The sequence below is a fragment of the Penicillium hordei genome, assembly GCF_028827395.1.
Source record: "Penicillium hordei strain IBT 12815 chromosome Unknown utg000001l_segment0_segment0, whole genome shotgun sequence".
NCBI classification, from domain to species: Eukaryota; Fungi; Ascomycota; class Eurotiomycetes; order Eurotiales; family Aspergillaceae; genus Penicillium; species Penicillium hordei.
Window position 1 is genome coordinate 7,779,755 of NW_026623142.1, and position 14,464 is coordinate 7,794,218.

General features: G+C 51.5%; 7 protein-coding genes across 7 annotated transcripts; 3 read left to right on the top strand and 4 right to left on the bottom strand.

The window, feature by feature from the left end:
* Nucleotides 1-149: 149 nt before the first annotated feature.
* On the top strand, nt 150-2,621 carry N7537_002952 (uncharacterized protein; the record flags this gene model as incomplete). The annotated part of the gene is made up of 3 exons (XM_056894010.1): nt 150-216; nt 359-1,472; nt 1,529-2,621. The coding sequence occupies 3 exons, from the start codon at nt 150-152 to the stop codon at nt 2,619-2,621; spliced, it is 2,274 nt and encodes a 757-aa protein (XP_056759005.1).
* Nucleotides 2,622-3,041: 420 nt separating this feature from the next.
* On the bottom strand, nt 3,042-4,226 carry N7537_002953 (TatD family hydrolase; the record flags this gene model as incomplete). Its single annotated transcript, XM_056894011.1, has 1 exon — nt 3,042-4,226. One exon carries the CDS (start codon nt 4,224-4,226, stop codon nt 3,042-3,044), a length of 1,185 nt encoding a protein of 394 aa, XP_056759006.1.
* Nucleotides 4,227-4,480: 254 nt separating this feature from the next.
* Nucleotides 4,481-5,863, top strand: N7537_002954 (uncharacterized protein; the record flags this gene model as incomplete). The annotated part of the gene is made up of 1 exon (XM_056894012.1): nt 4,481-5,863. One exon carries the CDS (start codon nt 4,481-4,483, stop codon nt 5,861-5,863), a length of 1,383 nt encoding a protein of 460 aa, XP_056759007.1.
* Nucleotides 5,864-6,184: 321 nt separating this feature from the next.
* On the bottom strand, nt 6,185-8,088 carry N7537_002955 (putative alpha/beta hydrolase; the record flags this gene model as incomplete). The annotated part of the gene is made up of 2 exons (XM_056894013.1): nt 6,185-7,684; nt 7,744-8,088. 2 exons carry the CDS (start codon nt 8,086-8,088, stop codon nt 6,185-6,187), a joined length of 1,845 nt encoding a protein of 614 aa, XP_056759008.1.
* A 387-nt stretch (nt 8,089-8,475) lies between these two features.
* Nucleotides 8,476-9,867, top strand: N7537_002956 (Spo7-like protein; the record flags this gene model as incomplete). Its single annotated transcript, XM_056894014.1, has 1 exon — nt 8,476-9,867. The coding sequence occupies one exon, from the start codon at nt 8,476-8,478 to the stop codon at nt 9,865-9,867; it is 1,392 nt and encodes a 463-aa protein (XP_056759009.1).
* Nucleotides 9,868-10,461: 594 nt separating this feature from the next.
* Nucleotides 10,462-13,442, bottom strand: N7537_002957 (MCM DNA helicase complex subunit MCM3; the record flags this gene model as incomplete). Its single annotated transcript, XM_056894015.1, has 7 exons — nt 10,462-12,540; nt 12,599-12,862; nt 12,922-13,027; nt 13,082-13,128; nt 13,184-13,235; nt 13,292-13,310; nt 13,370-13,442. 7 exons carry the CDS (start codon nt 13,440-13,442, stop codon nt 10,462-10,464), a joined length of 2,640 nt encoding a protein of 879 aa, XP_056759010.1.
* A 475-nt stretch (nt 13,443-13,917) lies between these two features.
* N7537_002958 (Nucleic acid-binding OB-fold) lies at nt 13,918-14,196 on the bottom strand (the record flags this gene model as incomplete). The annotated part of the gene is made up of 2 exons (XM_056894016.1): nt 13,918-14,068; nt 14,165-14,196. The coding sequence occupies 2 exons, from the start codon at nt 14,194-14,196 to the stop codon at nt 13,918-13,920; spliced, it is 183 nt and encodes a 60-aa protein (XP_056759011.1).
* Between the last annotated feature and the right edge of the window lie 268 nt (nt 14,197-14,464).

Below are 14,464 nucleotides of genomic sequence, written 5' to 3' on the forward strand. Positions count from 1 at the left end.
TTTGCTTCTTTGATTTTGTTGTTTGTCGCATTATCCTCGGCAATCGTTTCGGAGTTCGCCCATAATGCCTTGAAGTGACTGGTGTTGGTGACTCGAATAATGCAGAATCGTGGCCGATTTGGACGAATGATGTCAACGGTACTCCTGCCATGTCCTCCGTCAACGATAACGCCCCCTCGCCGCTCCCGGTGGATGGGGTGAGCAAGCGCAAACAAGGTAAGCGCTTGTGCAATACCCCCTGTCTGCCCGATTACCTGATTGTTGTGTAATTTGATTTGCGGTTTCTTTTTTTTGTTCTCGGTTATCGGTTATTTTTGCGCGATCAGACTCGCTAACCGGTGACTCAAAAAACTCTTAGGCTCCGCAGCTTGTGTCCACTGCCACCGGCGCAAGGTTCGCTGCGATGCCCGTACCGTCGGGACACCCTGTACCAACTGTCGCGCCTCCGGAAAGGCCGACTGTCGCATACACGAAAAGAAAAAGCGTCTTGCAGTACGCTCAATCCTAGATCCCGTTCCGATCCGATCTCGGCCTCTACCCACATCCGATCCCACCTCAAACCCTGCTCTTGCAGCAGGGACACCATTACCACCAAGTTTTCCAACTGCATTCCAAAGCGGCCATGCTACACCGATATCTGGGGGCCTTCCGCAACATGGATTCCAGCAAGGCACGGGATCGGAGGCATTTGGCCGGCACGGCCACGATATGGCGCATGCCCATGAGGCACACACGGAGATGGAGCAACATCTCGTTAAATTGATAGATGAGGAGGAATCCGGCAGAAGGGAGATCCAAAGAGGCGTGCGTGCCTTCTATGTCGGACACGAACATTCGAACATGTCATTCTTGTTCCGACAACAACGAGAACAAGATGACGATGTATACCATTTTGCGAGCAACGAAATCCCACGGCGTCAAATGAAGACGGGTCATGATCAGCTGCTTATGGATGCTCTAACACTCCCAGAACCGGCTCTCGCAGACGAATTGGTCCAGGCTTATTTCACATATGTCAATCCGGGGTACCCCATCATCGATGAGGATTTATTCATGACACAATACCGGAACCGGGATCCTGCAGATCCTCCGCCAGTTCTACTTCTTCAAGCAATCTTGTTGGTTGGTGCGCATGTTTCTCGCGCAAAAGTAGAGCGAGACGCTCTCAAAGAAATTTTCTTCCGCCGCACCAAGTATCTGTTTGACAATCGCATCGAGCGAAATCGCGACATTCTTGTCCAAGCGGCCCTTCTTTTGACGTGGCATTCGGACAGCGCAGATGATGATGTTGCTGCAGATGCCCATTTTTGGGTTGGGGCCGCTGCACGTATCGCCACGGGGCTTGGAATGCACCGTAATCCCGTTTCCAGTAGCTTCGTGACTCGTGATAGGCGAATGTGGCGGAGAGTTTGGTTCATTTTGGTCCAATTTGATGTGTTGATCTCCCTGTCATATGGCCGACCTCAAGCGATGTAAGTCATCCCCAACGGCCAATTTGCAGCAAATACTAATCAAAATTTCAATTCAGCAATCTGGACGATTCCGACGTGTCTCCTTTGACACCCGCTGATTTTGAGAATTGTGGTCCTCTTGTACAAGCAGACTACGTGATTCATTTTACCGAACTTTGTACGATGATCTCTTATCTCATTCGTGATCGATTTGGACTTCGGGCAAGTGAGGAACGGCGAAAGGCCGTTCTTCAAGAAGCAGACGGATCACTGGCAACCTGGTCTCTGAAACTTCCTGATAATCTTCGGCTACGCGCCTCTGATATGGATCCTTGGTCCGCCATGCTTCATTTGACCTACAACAACTTCCTCATTCTGTTGCACCGGCCTCACCCCAGAGCCTCGGCCTATTCCGATGACTATGGCCCTCACGATGCAGAAATCTGCAGTGCAGCCGCCGGGGTTATAGCCTCAATCTTTGAGGAGCTCAGGGTGCATGAGCGTTTGAAGTTCCTTTGGTACACTGGCGTCCATACGCTCTTCACGGCAATGATTCAAGTCCGAGTTGAGCTCCGCTTCTCAAATCCAGTTCTTGCCATCAATGCCTTGCGCCGCTTCGATTCTGCCTCTTACTCGCTGCGCGAGTTGGCTCAATACTGGGTCCATGCTGGCACAATCCTGCGACTCTTCGAGGACTCCAAACGTCTGCAAGAGGATCTGCGGATGGCAACTACGGAACGACCTAAGCCGTTCGGCGACCCCCATCATGCGCACAAGATGCCCATTGCCTCTCCTGTTCCATCAATTACCATGCAGACCCCCGGACCACTCTCCTTCGGTGTGCCCACCCCCGAATCCACCCCTCTCCAACAAACCACCCTCTCACCACAACCCAATCCTCAATTTAATAATTGGATTGCTCCTCTCCGGCTTAATGTTGGCCCGCTGGAAAGGAACGATCCTTTCTCAAGCAGCATGCAAGTCGATTCCATCGAGCCAGCTCGCGAATATCCAGACTGGAGGCAGTTGTTTGCCTTCGGTGATGTAGACCTACCTCCTCCCGTGGGAGTTGAAGGTCTTCCCGAGCTTGAAGATGAATGGCGGCAGATCTACTGGCAGGATGCCCCCATGGCAGATCTTATTCACGATGGAGGATGGATACATAGCTAGCTTTGTCTTGCTACCTCTGGTTGATGACTGTATAAAGCTGTCATCTTTCCATCGCCTGCTCTCCAAATACCTTTTCTACTTTGACGACGAGACGAGCCATGCCAGGGCACGCAGATACACGATACATCTTTAAGAGACCATGTCAGGTCACAGACACCTACAGACCCAGCCTATGATACCATGTCACAAATGATCACATACAATGATAGAGATATACCACATCATATAATTGCAAATAGTGATATCGGATAAAATTAGTTGGGGCCTTTTCGTATATTGAATGAGTCACCTAGATCGCGCTATAATATGCATTTTCGCTAATCGCACCGCTCAAGAAACCCGCTCAAGGAAACTGCAATAAATCTAGAAATCGAACCCATGCTCACCCCATGTAGGAATAGAAAAAATGAAACACAAGACCTAGCCAAACACAAACCGCCGCCAATTATCCGCAAGCACCTGGACACCATGCCGCAACTCCCATCCACGTAGCTGACAAACTTGTCGGGCCACATCTTCCAGCAACTCATCCATCTGCGCACCCGCAACATGAAGATCACTTTCGATAAGAATGCGGTCCTCAGGCAAAGCCTTTATAACATCGCCAACCTTCTTCTCGGCAGTACCGGAGAAATTGATCATTTTCGAGAAAGAGAAATAAACATCCGACGGATTCGACCGATGCAAGAACTGGCGAATAGGCTCAACAGAACCGGTATAAGAGTGCATGCAGATACGAGGCGGGAAAGGCCGATACGATTTCCCATTGGAGTCGGATGCTTTAGTGGACTGAGAACTATCAAGCGTCTTGTCCTCATCATCGTCGTCATCGTCATCGGATACGGCGCCTTCCGCATCCCGCTGCTTGTCTCTCTTCCGTCGCGATAGCACAACCCGTTCATGTCCTGCCCAGAGCTCCTTGAGCACATCAAAGACCCCGCCGTGAGCTTGCACGCTGTGCATTGAGACGGCACGGTTCATTTCTCCCGCTAGCTGTAGCTGCGCTTTCAGCACGGTGCGCTGGTGTTCTGGCTTGACACGGTAATTTGAGAGACGTCGGCCCTCGCGTGAGCCGGGGGTAAGCTGATCACCTCTGTTATCGGTATCAGCTGGAGTCCATGGACTCGGGAGTCGGAATGACCTGTCCAAGCCCACTTCGCCGACTAACGCATTCGGGAACTGTTTGAGTCGGTTCCGAGTCTCAGATATTAGTTCTGAGAGGGGCTTGGGAATAGGAAGTAAATCGATGAATGGCTGGTCGTCGGCTGCAGATGGTGTTAGGACGGTGGTGTAGTGGGCGGACTTGTGCTCGGCTGGGTTTTGTGTTGCTGTTGGTTGTGCAGTGTCGTCCAGGATCTGGTGCGAGAACCACGGGTGCCAGCCGAAGCAGGGGACTACGCGGTCTGTTGTTGATTGGCTTTCCTTGGCTGAGAGTGACACCGCTGTTTGTTGTACGAGATCTTGATCTTCCCCGCGTGTAGCCATGATTGTCAGCGTTGTCGCTTTCATCCGCGGGATGTCGGCCACTGAGGCCAATGTGTCGGTGGGGTGACAGTGGGCATCGTGGACACCAATGTCCCAAGGGAAGGGTTCGCCTTCTGACATATTTTGGAGGGATATTCAATACAAAAATAGAATAGTTCCTCCAGGGCTACCATGTAGATTCTAAGTTTTTGATATACCAAGGCTGAAAGTTCCCGAAGTGATGTAATTGGCGTTTTGTGCCTGGGGCATCAATCTCACATGCTTTCTCCGCAATTTGTTGTTTGTGCTGTGACTGGGCGTTGTAAAATGCCGAAAGTCTTATAATCATGGACTTCCGGTGTTTTGATCCCTTGGGGATATAGACTGACTCCTCAATGTGGCCCTCCATATCAACGTTGCTCGCGCTGCCTATCCTGGGCCTCATCTCTGTCCCACTCGTTCTCTCAGCATGGGTTACAATCTCCGCTGCGCTCTTTGCACTGTTACTCAGACTCTCAATAGTCTGTATTGAGCTAGTATGCGGATTGGCCATACATTTCTTCTCAGTGCCAACCTCATCTACCTCATCATTATTGGCATTCGCAGCCTCAGAACCTACAACCCCAGCTGCTGGTAGATCAAGAAGGAACTCCAGTCAAACAAGGACACATCCACGAAAGACAAATGACGTTCTCAATTCCTGGGGCATTGGTACCAGTATGAACGATGCAGCAAACCGAAAGAGGAACTCTTATGCACGGAGCATGATCGAGGCCCACAACTTATCTACCCAAACACCCGTCTACAGCCTGCCTATAAGCGGCGATGAAAGACGAGACTTCGAAGGCGTAGGTGGCTGGCGCTCGTACCGAACATCCAGAACACGCAGCTTAAATACTCCACACGAGAAAGCCACAAGCTCAACCTCGTCCTCTTCAACATATAGCACCGGCGACATCGATCCAGACGTAGACATCGACGCAGACGAGCGAGCCTGGCTCTCTCTAAACAACCGTCTCGAGCTCCCCTCGCAGCTCGTTACACTATGCACAAGTGTCCACCCCGGAAGCACTCTAACCAGCCCTGAAAGCGCCGACTGGCGCAACGGCCGAAGCAATTTCCAACCACGGACAGGAGAAACGGATTCACAGGATATCTACCCGGAGGAGCAAAAAGACGGGTCAAGACACCACCAACGCTCGCTGACGACTTCTTCGCTGACGACATCTGACCGACGCACGGGAACGGGACTCTCCATAGCGCTGTCAACCAGGCCTGATAACGTAGCTGTTCATTCGAGGGAGTACGGTCAGTCGATGTTATCATCGACAGCACGACTGACGGCCCCGTTCATGACGCCGCAGCCATACGCGCGACTGGATTCAAATTCGCTTTCCCAGTCGCGGGCTCTCCCGCGCGCTTTCAATGCTAGCGGTGCACCGTTCACGAACTCATATCTCTCTAGCTTTGGGGATGGGCTGGGACAGAGCTTCGGGAGCAATAGTAGTGGTGGGAGCTTTGCTAACGGAGGTGGGGGTGGGTACTTCTCATTGAGACGGCCTGGGTCCTCTGGTAGCCATATTCTCTCTGGAAGAGTTAGCCCCAGTACTAGTGGGTATAATACCCCCGCAGTTGGTCTGTCGACTGAAGAGCGTGATGCTTCATCAGTGGGGCTAGCGCGGTTGATGGCGCATTATCCCAATAGCCCTAGACATCGGAGACAAAGTATCTCTGGGCCGAATTCGAGGGGGCTGGCTGCTGGGGATCGATACGGATGAAGGGCGTTGGTTCATTTTTCTTCTTTGGGAGGCGCAAGGAGCACAAATGATTTAAAAAAATGCCATGAAAGCTGTTTCTCCGATTGGGATATTCATAGCAACTGTCATTGGTTTTGTTCAAGTCTATCTAGTCAATATGTACCGTACAGAAGTGTAGCCACGTAAAAAAAAGGAGGGGGGGTGGTACATAAACACCAGGGGCAAAAAAAAAAGAGAAAAAGCCACAATAAACGAGAGACCAAGCCAAAATACATCACACTCCAGCTCTAAATTGAATAAAATGATATTCAGGACAAAAGGAAAGAAGCCATATCCACATCATTACTGACGACTTCTCTCCCTCTGGTTGACTTCTTCCATCTCGGTGAGCACAATACTGTTGAACTCCTCCCAGCCATCGAGATACAAATGGTGGCCAGCTTTATTCACGACAACCACTCTAGAGGAACCTTCATCGGCACGCTTCTCCTCTGGAGTGGCCTTTTCCAGGACTTTGCGCTTTTCTTCTTCCAATTTAGCGACTGCTGCATGGCCGCCTGAGACATCCATCCAGTCGTGGTCGCCATACATGAATACCACGGGGAGACCCCTCTCGCGCCGAGCGGGTGCCAAAGACTCAGATGAAGTAGCGGCGGTGGACGCGGGCGTACCCTCAGAGGGCGTTGATGAAGTGGTAGCAGCGGCAACTGGATGAGGGAGGCCGCTTGTATTTTGGATCAGTTGTCTTCCGAGGCCCTGGACACGGTGGATCAGAGGACTGCGAGCAAAAGCACCTGGGGCAAGAATGTATGCCAGCGCATACTCGCCGCTGCCGCGAAGACTGAAGATCGAGTATGAATAGTCGTGGAGTGCCTTAGCTTCATCGGCTGGCAGGTGGGAGAAACGACGAGAAGTCCATCCGGACACTAAACGTGGCCCTAAAGGACCGGCCCACCGCACTAGACTGAAGGGGGAGATATTGGCATCCCATAGATACGCGAACCACTTGGGGAGAACCCGTCGTGGGGGTGTAGATGAAGCGGAACTGGCCGGAAGTGGTTGGCGCCCAGTGATAAAGCTACCGTCACCGGTCTTTGGCGGAATGGCAGACGAACTGATATCGCGCTCGTCTTGGGTAAGCTCGTTAGACAACGTTGACGCCGGAGGCTCGGCCACATCTGCAGTGACAGCATATGGGTCCTCTGGAATTCCAACTGGAGATGCCAGGATAAGCTTATTCAGATGACCAGGGTATTTCAGCGCGTACGCGACCGCCATGTACCCGCCAAGACTGTGTCCAAGCAAGGTGAAGCGATCAATCTTTCGTTTGATGCGCCATTCCTCCAAGGCATCTACAAACCATGCTTCGGCCTCCCTGATGGCTTCTTCTCTTTCCTTTGCCTTGATTTTGAATGAGGGTCGAGTACTCCGGCCCATGCCCAGCATGTCCAAGGCATGGAGTTGCCAGCCCTTCAACCGACTCAGTGGTTCGAAGTTTTTATAGAAGAACCCAAGTCCGGCGCCGTAGCCGTGGAGCATGACTAAATGCTGGTCTGCTTCCTCGCCGATCCTCTCCACCGAGAACTCATTGAGCGCGCGGTCTTTCCCGCTCAGTTCTACCATGCTGGAGCGCCATCGGCGAGGGCCGTAAGGGTCATCAAGGGAGTTACTGGTGACTTCTCCCAGCTGATTAGGGTCTGCACTCTCGAGACTGGTAGGGGTAGTGCCATCGGGGAGCTCTGTTGTCTGTCCAGTCTGGAGGTGGGTGGGGGGCTGGTGATGCAAGTAAGGCAGATAAGATAGGACTTTGTGTTCGGCAGCAGCTGCAGGTATACGAGCCCACTATAAAGCAAATGATCAGCAGAATTCAGCAATGGGGGCGCTCCTCGGTTATAGGTTACCCATTGGTTGAAGCCTTCGCGGTAACCCAACGGGAAAAATGCGCGCGCCGCTGCCGCGCCAGCAGCAGCCTGATTCGCATATGGACTTCCCGAGATCCTCTCGGGATGGTTTTCAACTGGGCGTTGATGACGTTCATGAACGTCCTCATGGGACGAGTTCAATGATTCTGACGCCATTGAAGACATTCGTTGCCTCCGAGGGAGGGTGGCAAAGACGACTGAGCGAAGTCTAGCCTGATGTTGAGGGATTGAAAAGGGGAAGGGAAGTCGTGAAGCTATTTCTGCGGTTCGGAAGTTGGTAAGACAGAGGGTTTCTGCTAGCAAAAGTTGAATGGTGGCGCTCATGGGCGTATAAGAAGGGAGCACGGAGACAATTCGGTCACTCCGCTTAACCCCGGTAGGCCTAACATGCGCACCGGGCAGAAGATGTAATATCCGGAAGAAAGCCGATGAAATTAGAAATATGATGGTTGAATTTAGGTAAGGACAATGGACAATGGGTAAAATAGAATTACTTGTATAGAGAGAGGGAGAAGAAAAGAAGCCAAGTCAACTGGGCAGATGATGTCGATCCAACTTCGCTTCCTTTCAACTTCCCGCCTTTCTCCCTCTTCTTCACATGCGATGACACCAATGACATTCGCTCTGGGCCGGATCGGCCAAGTTTTGATTTGACTTTAACTGACGAGCTTTGCTTTTCATATTCTATTCTCATCTTAGGACTCTTTTACCATGGCTTCGCCTTTAGACCAGGTGGTCAAAGGTGCCCCAACACCAGATGCTCGCGCCTCAACAACCCCAGAGCCATTGAACTCCTCACGGTCATCTCAAGCTCCCCGTTCAGATCCCTCCCCTCAACGTCCCTCGACCCCAGACCCGCTAGCACACCTGCCCTCCTCCCCACCCCAGATCTACCTAAACCTTTTAATACTCGAAACCTCGCTGCGAGCCCAATATCTGGCCCTGCGCGAGCGTCGCCGTCAGAACACATTCTTCCTACTTTTACTAGCCGCTTGGCTTGCGCATTTTGCATATGCCCTTTTCCTTCGCCCGCGTGAAGATGGCCGCGGGGTCGGCGGCTCTGTCTACTGGGTGGTGGAGATGGCGGAGAAAGTCGCCCTACTTGGCGGGGTGGTAACCGCATTGCTTGTCTGGGGTACAGGGCAGTGGGAACGAGGGATCAGATGGCCTCGGCGCTGGCTCGCTGTCTCCAATCGCGGCCTGCGCGTAATGAACACCAAGATCATCATCATCCGCGGTCCCTTCTGGCAGGAGCTACTCTCCTACATCTCATTCCTGTTCCCATTCTCCGCCCCGTTCTTACCCTCTCCCAATGGGAACTACCATTTCGTGGAGCAGAGCCCCTCCGATAAACGCGCTGGTGGTAGTCGGCAGCACTATCAACAGTACTACAACGGTGCTGACACCGAGTCCGGCCTAGTAGAAGAAGACCTCAGCCCGGGAGGCGACTACATCCGTCTCCTCCTGCTACCCAAGTCCTTCTCCCCGGAATTCCGCGAAAACTGGGACGATTACCGCACAGATTTCTGGGAAAAAGAAAACGAGCGTCGCGCCCAGCTCCGCCTGAAACTACGCGAGCGCGAGCACCACCTCGCCCAAACAGAAAGAGGCTGGCTCAACCGACTCGGGTTCGGCTGGCGCGCCTCACAGCGCCGCCGCCTTGTCGCAGGAACCCTGCACCGCCCAATCGAGCCCGAATTCAAACACCGTCTAGGCCACGGCCACCACCCCTCCATCACGAAACTCAACCAGGAGCAACGCGGCCCATCCTCCCGCCGCAATACCCGCTCCGAGTCCCATTCCCGCACCTCATCCCGCAGCACCACTCCCGTCGACACAGGCTTCGAAGATCGTCCCCCTTCTCGCTCTTCCACTTCCAGTCGGCCCCGTCGCGGAAGCACCGCCTCTGGACAGGACGCGAGCCCGCAGCAGCGGAAACGGAAGGGCTCGACGCTTCGGAGGGGTCTGTCGCCTCTCACTCAGGCGCAGATTCGGGAGGGTGTACGTACGCCGTCCTTCTCGTCTGATGACTCTGTGTTGCCTATGGGTATGATTGAGAAAGATAAGGAGGAGGCCATACCGAATTCTGTTCCGGAATTGTAGTTAATAGCACCTTAGTACGAAATGTTGTTCATGCTTATGCTGTTCATATCTCTATACCCTGTTTTTTTGGTTTTTTTTTGGTCTCTTGTCATGTTTGCCAGACAATTGTTGCTCGGAGTGCTGTCTTAGGAAACTTACATTAGCTATGTATACATATCCCTTAGAGCGCGGTGTCGTGAGTTCTATAGATAAGCACTAATGCCTCGCCTATATATGATGGTGTGTTAGATTTGATTCCTTTGGAAACTCCTATTTTACTGCATCATCAGTGTCAAAATAAACGAATCACTGCTAATCTGATCACATCACATGGCATGGCATTACGATTGCAGGTGAGCTAAGCGTAGGACTACCATTCAGGTCTTGGTGGAAGTCAAGGATCGAGTATTCATTCATATTTCTCGTATTGAGTTCACTAATATTCCCCCACAAACCCACTCCATACGCCAAACACACAAAAAAAAAACATGCAATGATATCAATCCCAATGCAATGACAAGAAAGCATGCTCGTAAAACTGGACGCATACAAATCCAGTATTCTCCCCTCCACACGAGGAGAAAAGTATTAACAGTGCCGCATAACCCAGATAAATTAGACCCGGTACACATCCTCCTCGTCCTCGAGGTACATCAGGATATTATCGTCGTTCATGACCCGCAAGGCCTGGATAGCCTCGGGGCGGGAGAAGACGTGTGAAGCGCCAAGTTTGGACGATTCCCGGATAGCAGTATTAACAGCATTGATCAGGTCGTCAATCTTGCATGTATCGCTGTCCTTGAACACAGTCTTGCCCATGAGCGGGCCCAGAGTCTGTCGGAAGACTGCCATGCGGGCAGGGGTGATCGGGGCATCTGTGGAAGTGGACTGCGAGTCTGTCTGAGATTCAATGAGCTGCGAGGCTGGCTGTGAGGATGCCATTGACATCTGAGAGTCTGTTTGTGTTTGAGCGCGGGCTGTCTGGCTCGAACGCAGGCGTTGAGCGCGAGGGCTGGCTGTGTATAGGCTGTCTGGGTCTTCGTCCTCGTCGAGAACTGGAACACTGGACTGCGTTGCAGTGCCGCGGGTGCGTGCTGTGCCTGTACGTCTACCCGGTGTGGCGGTTGATGTGTTGCGGGCGGTGGTGTCATCATCGGAGTTGTCGTCGAGTTCGGCATCGCTGTCGTCGTCGGAGGAATCGTCAAAGGTGGTCACCTTGCGTCTCTTCCGGCGCTCGTCTTCGACCACTTCCTTGAACATGGCGAAGCGAAGGATAGCCTCGGCATGTTTGGCATCCTTCTCGTCTACTCGGTTAGACAGGCGGGCCTTAGCATGTGCAGTGGACAGACGAATCAGTGTCTCCAGGGTACGTGGGGTAATGGGCGATGTGCGACGCTTATTGCCGGTGAGTTCATCGTTTCGCAGAGCAGAGTATGTGGCGATGACGTGGTCAGCAGCACCCTTGGTCAAGACGGGCATGATTCGCTTCTTGGCGTATTGGATGTACTTCTTGATGAAGGGAATACTGATGATTTCCACATTCTTGCCACGACGGCGGCCAGCATTGGCAGCATCAACCATACCACCGTGGAGCATGACATTAAACTTCTCGAAAACCTCACTTGGCGCGTTGGCATCTTGGCGGTCTTCACCACCCACGCCCAATGTTTGGTTAAGCTGTTCACGAACGGGCGCGCCCTCCTCAGTTCCAGGCTGGCGGTAACGGTGCATGCGTAAAACGTGCTCGGAGATTATTCGGTCGTGTGCGTCCTCAATATCATCAGTCACGACGAATAGCAAATCGAAACGAGAAAGCAAGGAGTCGGGAAGAGCAATGTTCTTGTGCGGGTCCTTGTGGGGATCATATTGGCCATAAACCGGGTTGGCTGCTGCAAGGACACTGCAGCGAGCGTTCAAGCTTGTGTGGATACCGGCTTTTGCGATTGTCACGGTCTGCTGTTCCATGACTTCGTGAATGGCGACACGATCCACATCACTCATCTTGTCGAATTCATCAATACACACCACACCACGGTCACCGAGGACCATAGCACCAGCCTCCAGTCGACGCTCGCCGGTTTCTTTGTCAGATGTAACGGCAGCAGTCAAACCGACACCGGAAGAACCACGACCGGTAGTAGCGATTGCCAGTGGCGCGGTATTCAACACGAAACGCAGAAGCTGGGACTTCGCAGTCGAGGGATCACCAACCATAAGAATGTTGATATCACCACGAAGATGGGTTCCGTTATCCAAGTTCTTCTCCATTCCACCAAGAAGCATCAGAAGAATGGCTTTCTTGATGTAGTCATGTCCGTGGATACTGGGAGCCAGAGACTTGGACAACAAGTCAAATACGTTCCTCTTCTTGGCAATCTGGTTGATGTTTCGAATATCCGTATCCGTAAGCACGGCCTCTGCAATACCTCCGCCGCTTTTCGACGACAACTGGATAATGTTGTTCGCCATGACGACGGTGCGGAAGGTCGACGAGCCACTACCTCCATTACCGAGGGTACGGTAGATACCGACCAGCTGGATTCTGTCGCCAGGCTTGGCGGTGTCGACGAGGTCGTCGTCCAAAATGACATCGACACTTCGAGGCAATTGTCCTGCCGGGGCACGTTCGGGCATCTCTTGGATGGAAATCGACTGGTGGTCGAGATATGTTGAGTAACCGTACTCAGTGATAAGCTAAAAATTATGTCGTTAGTCTCAAATAATCGAGTGAGATTGTCCGAGCTAGACTCACAGGGTTCTTTTCATCGTCCTCTTGAGGGTAAACGTTCAAACTGGTTGCGCCGCTGGCACCCATAGTTTGATCACGATATTTTCTGGCAACAAACCGATCCTTTCTCTCGACGTAGTGAACACTCTGGACGACCTTGGGGCGTACCAAAGAGCATTTTGTCACAATTCCCTCGAGTGAGACCATGTGGTTCAATTGTTCTGAGCCCAATGTGCGCGGGTTGCAGGAGAATTCTCCAAATGCGCCGACATAAGCGCAGTAGTAGTTCTGTCGATATCGTTAGACATTCAATGTCTGCTAAGAATCATCCCAAACCGAATACACACCGCTTCATCTGAGGTTTCTCTAAGTGGTCGACCGGGTAGGGTTTTGACAACCGCCTTCAACGCAGCGTCAAAGGCTTGTGAATAATCGAACGGCGAAGAGAGCAGCCTACAACCATTAGTTGGTGAACCCAATTGCACTTGTTATAGAGGTATGAGTTACCCATCGGCAAGCTCCCGGTTGTGTGCTCTGATTTCATCGATGCTGACCTGTCCAAAATTATCAGCACCAGCTCCTGGCAAGGAATTTCGCAGATCCACGCACTGTCAATCGTCGCGCACCCTTGTTCAGCATAACCACAATGTCTGCTCGATAACTTTTCCAGTCTGTTAGATATATATTGTAGCACATTAATCTTCGAGATCGACGAACCTGCGTGCCCGTGCATCATCTGAAAAAAGAACTTTGTTAGTTTTAAAGGGACCATAACACTTAACACAATGGACTTACTAGGGTCAAGAAATTCAGTTGCGGCACGCACGCGATCCTGCGCGGCCTCATCACGTAGTTGTAAACCGTCCATGATGTGTGATGCAATATAGTGTTGGTGGGAAGGAGGGAGTCGAGGGGGCCGATTGGGATTTCCCGATTTGCTAAAGTGGAACGCGTGAAGTTGCACGCGAGAAGGCGCGTCCCACGGATACCACGGGCCGTGCTGACTCAGCGAATAATTTTTCAAAAGCTATATAAACCCCCATCCCCCCGATCCTTTTCTTCTTCTTCAAGCGACTCTACGTGCGTTCTCCTCCCCCCAAACAGTTGGAAACCTTCCGGGTTTTCCATACTGGACATTGGCATTTTGAACTTTTCAACTGACTTTTCTTCCTCTACAGTTCAAAGAATCACTTTAGAGTAGACGTCCCCTTTCTAAACTCTTTAAAAGAGCCACAGAATCTCCACCCTTGCTGATGACTACATGTCCTCGATGCCCTAAAGTGAAACCTTTTTACTCCCGCCTCGACTGTTACGCGTGCTGTCCGCAGTGTCTGTGTTTCGGTCTAGGGAGTGGTGATGATCTTGACCTGGTCTCGACGTCTGACTTCGGTCGGTCGGTCCTGGTGGGTGTCGAGGAGGTCTGAAAGGTCCTCTTCCATTTCGGTTGACGGTGTGGACCGCTGTGTGTGGGCTGCTAGCTGTTCATTTAATATACTGTTTATCCTCAATGAAAAAAGAAATTTGATTCAAATTCAATACCCGTAAAGATTCTCGTAACTGATGTTCCGTCTATATTACGTACGAACTTACCCTAGGCGTGTAGTTGTGAAACCATTCCTCATGTTAATACAGTGACTGGGCATTAGTTTTTGCACCCCTGGCCCCACACCCCGATGATTATATAATATTCTGCCAGCCAAAAAAAAGCATATATTATAATTATCTTTAATAATAATAGTGTATAATAAAAGCATTCGTTTTAAAGGTCTAGAAATGAAGAATACACCATTTTATTTCCTAAAAATCAGCTTTACGTGCTATTTTATGGTGATCCTATTCATGGATACTACGCGTTTTAGGTAGGCGGTATAGATATATAGTGGCGGTGAG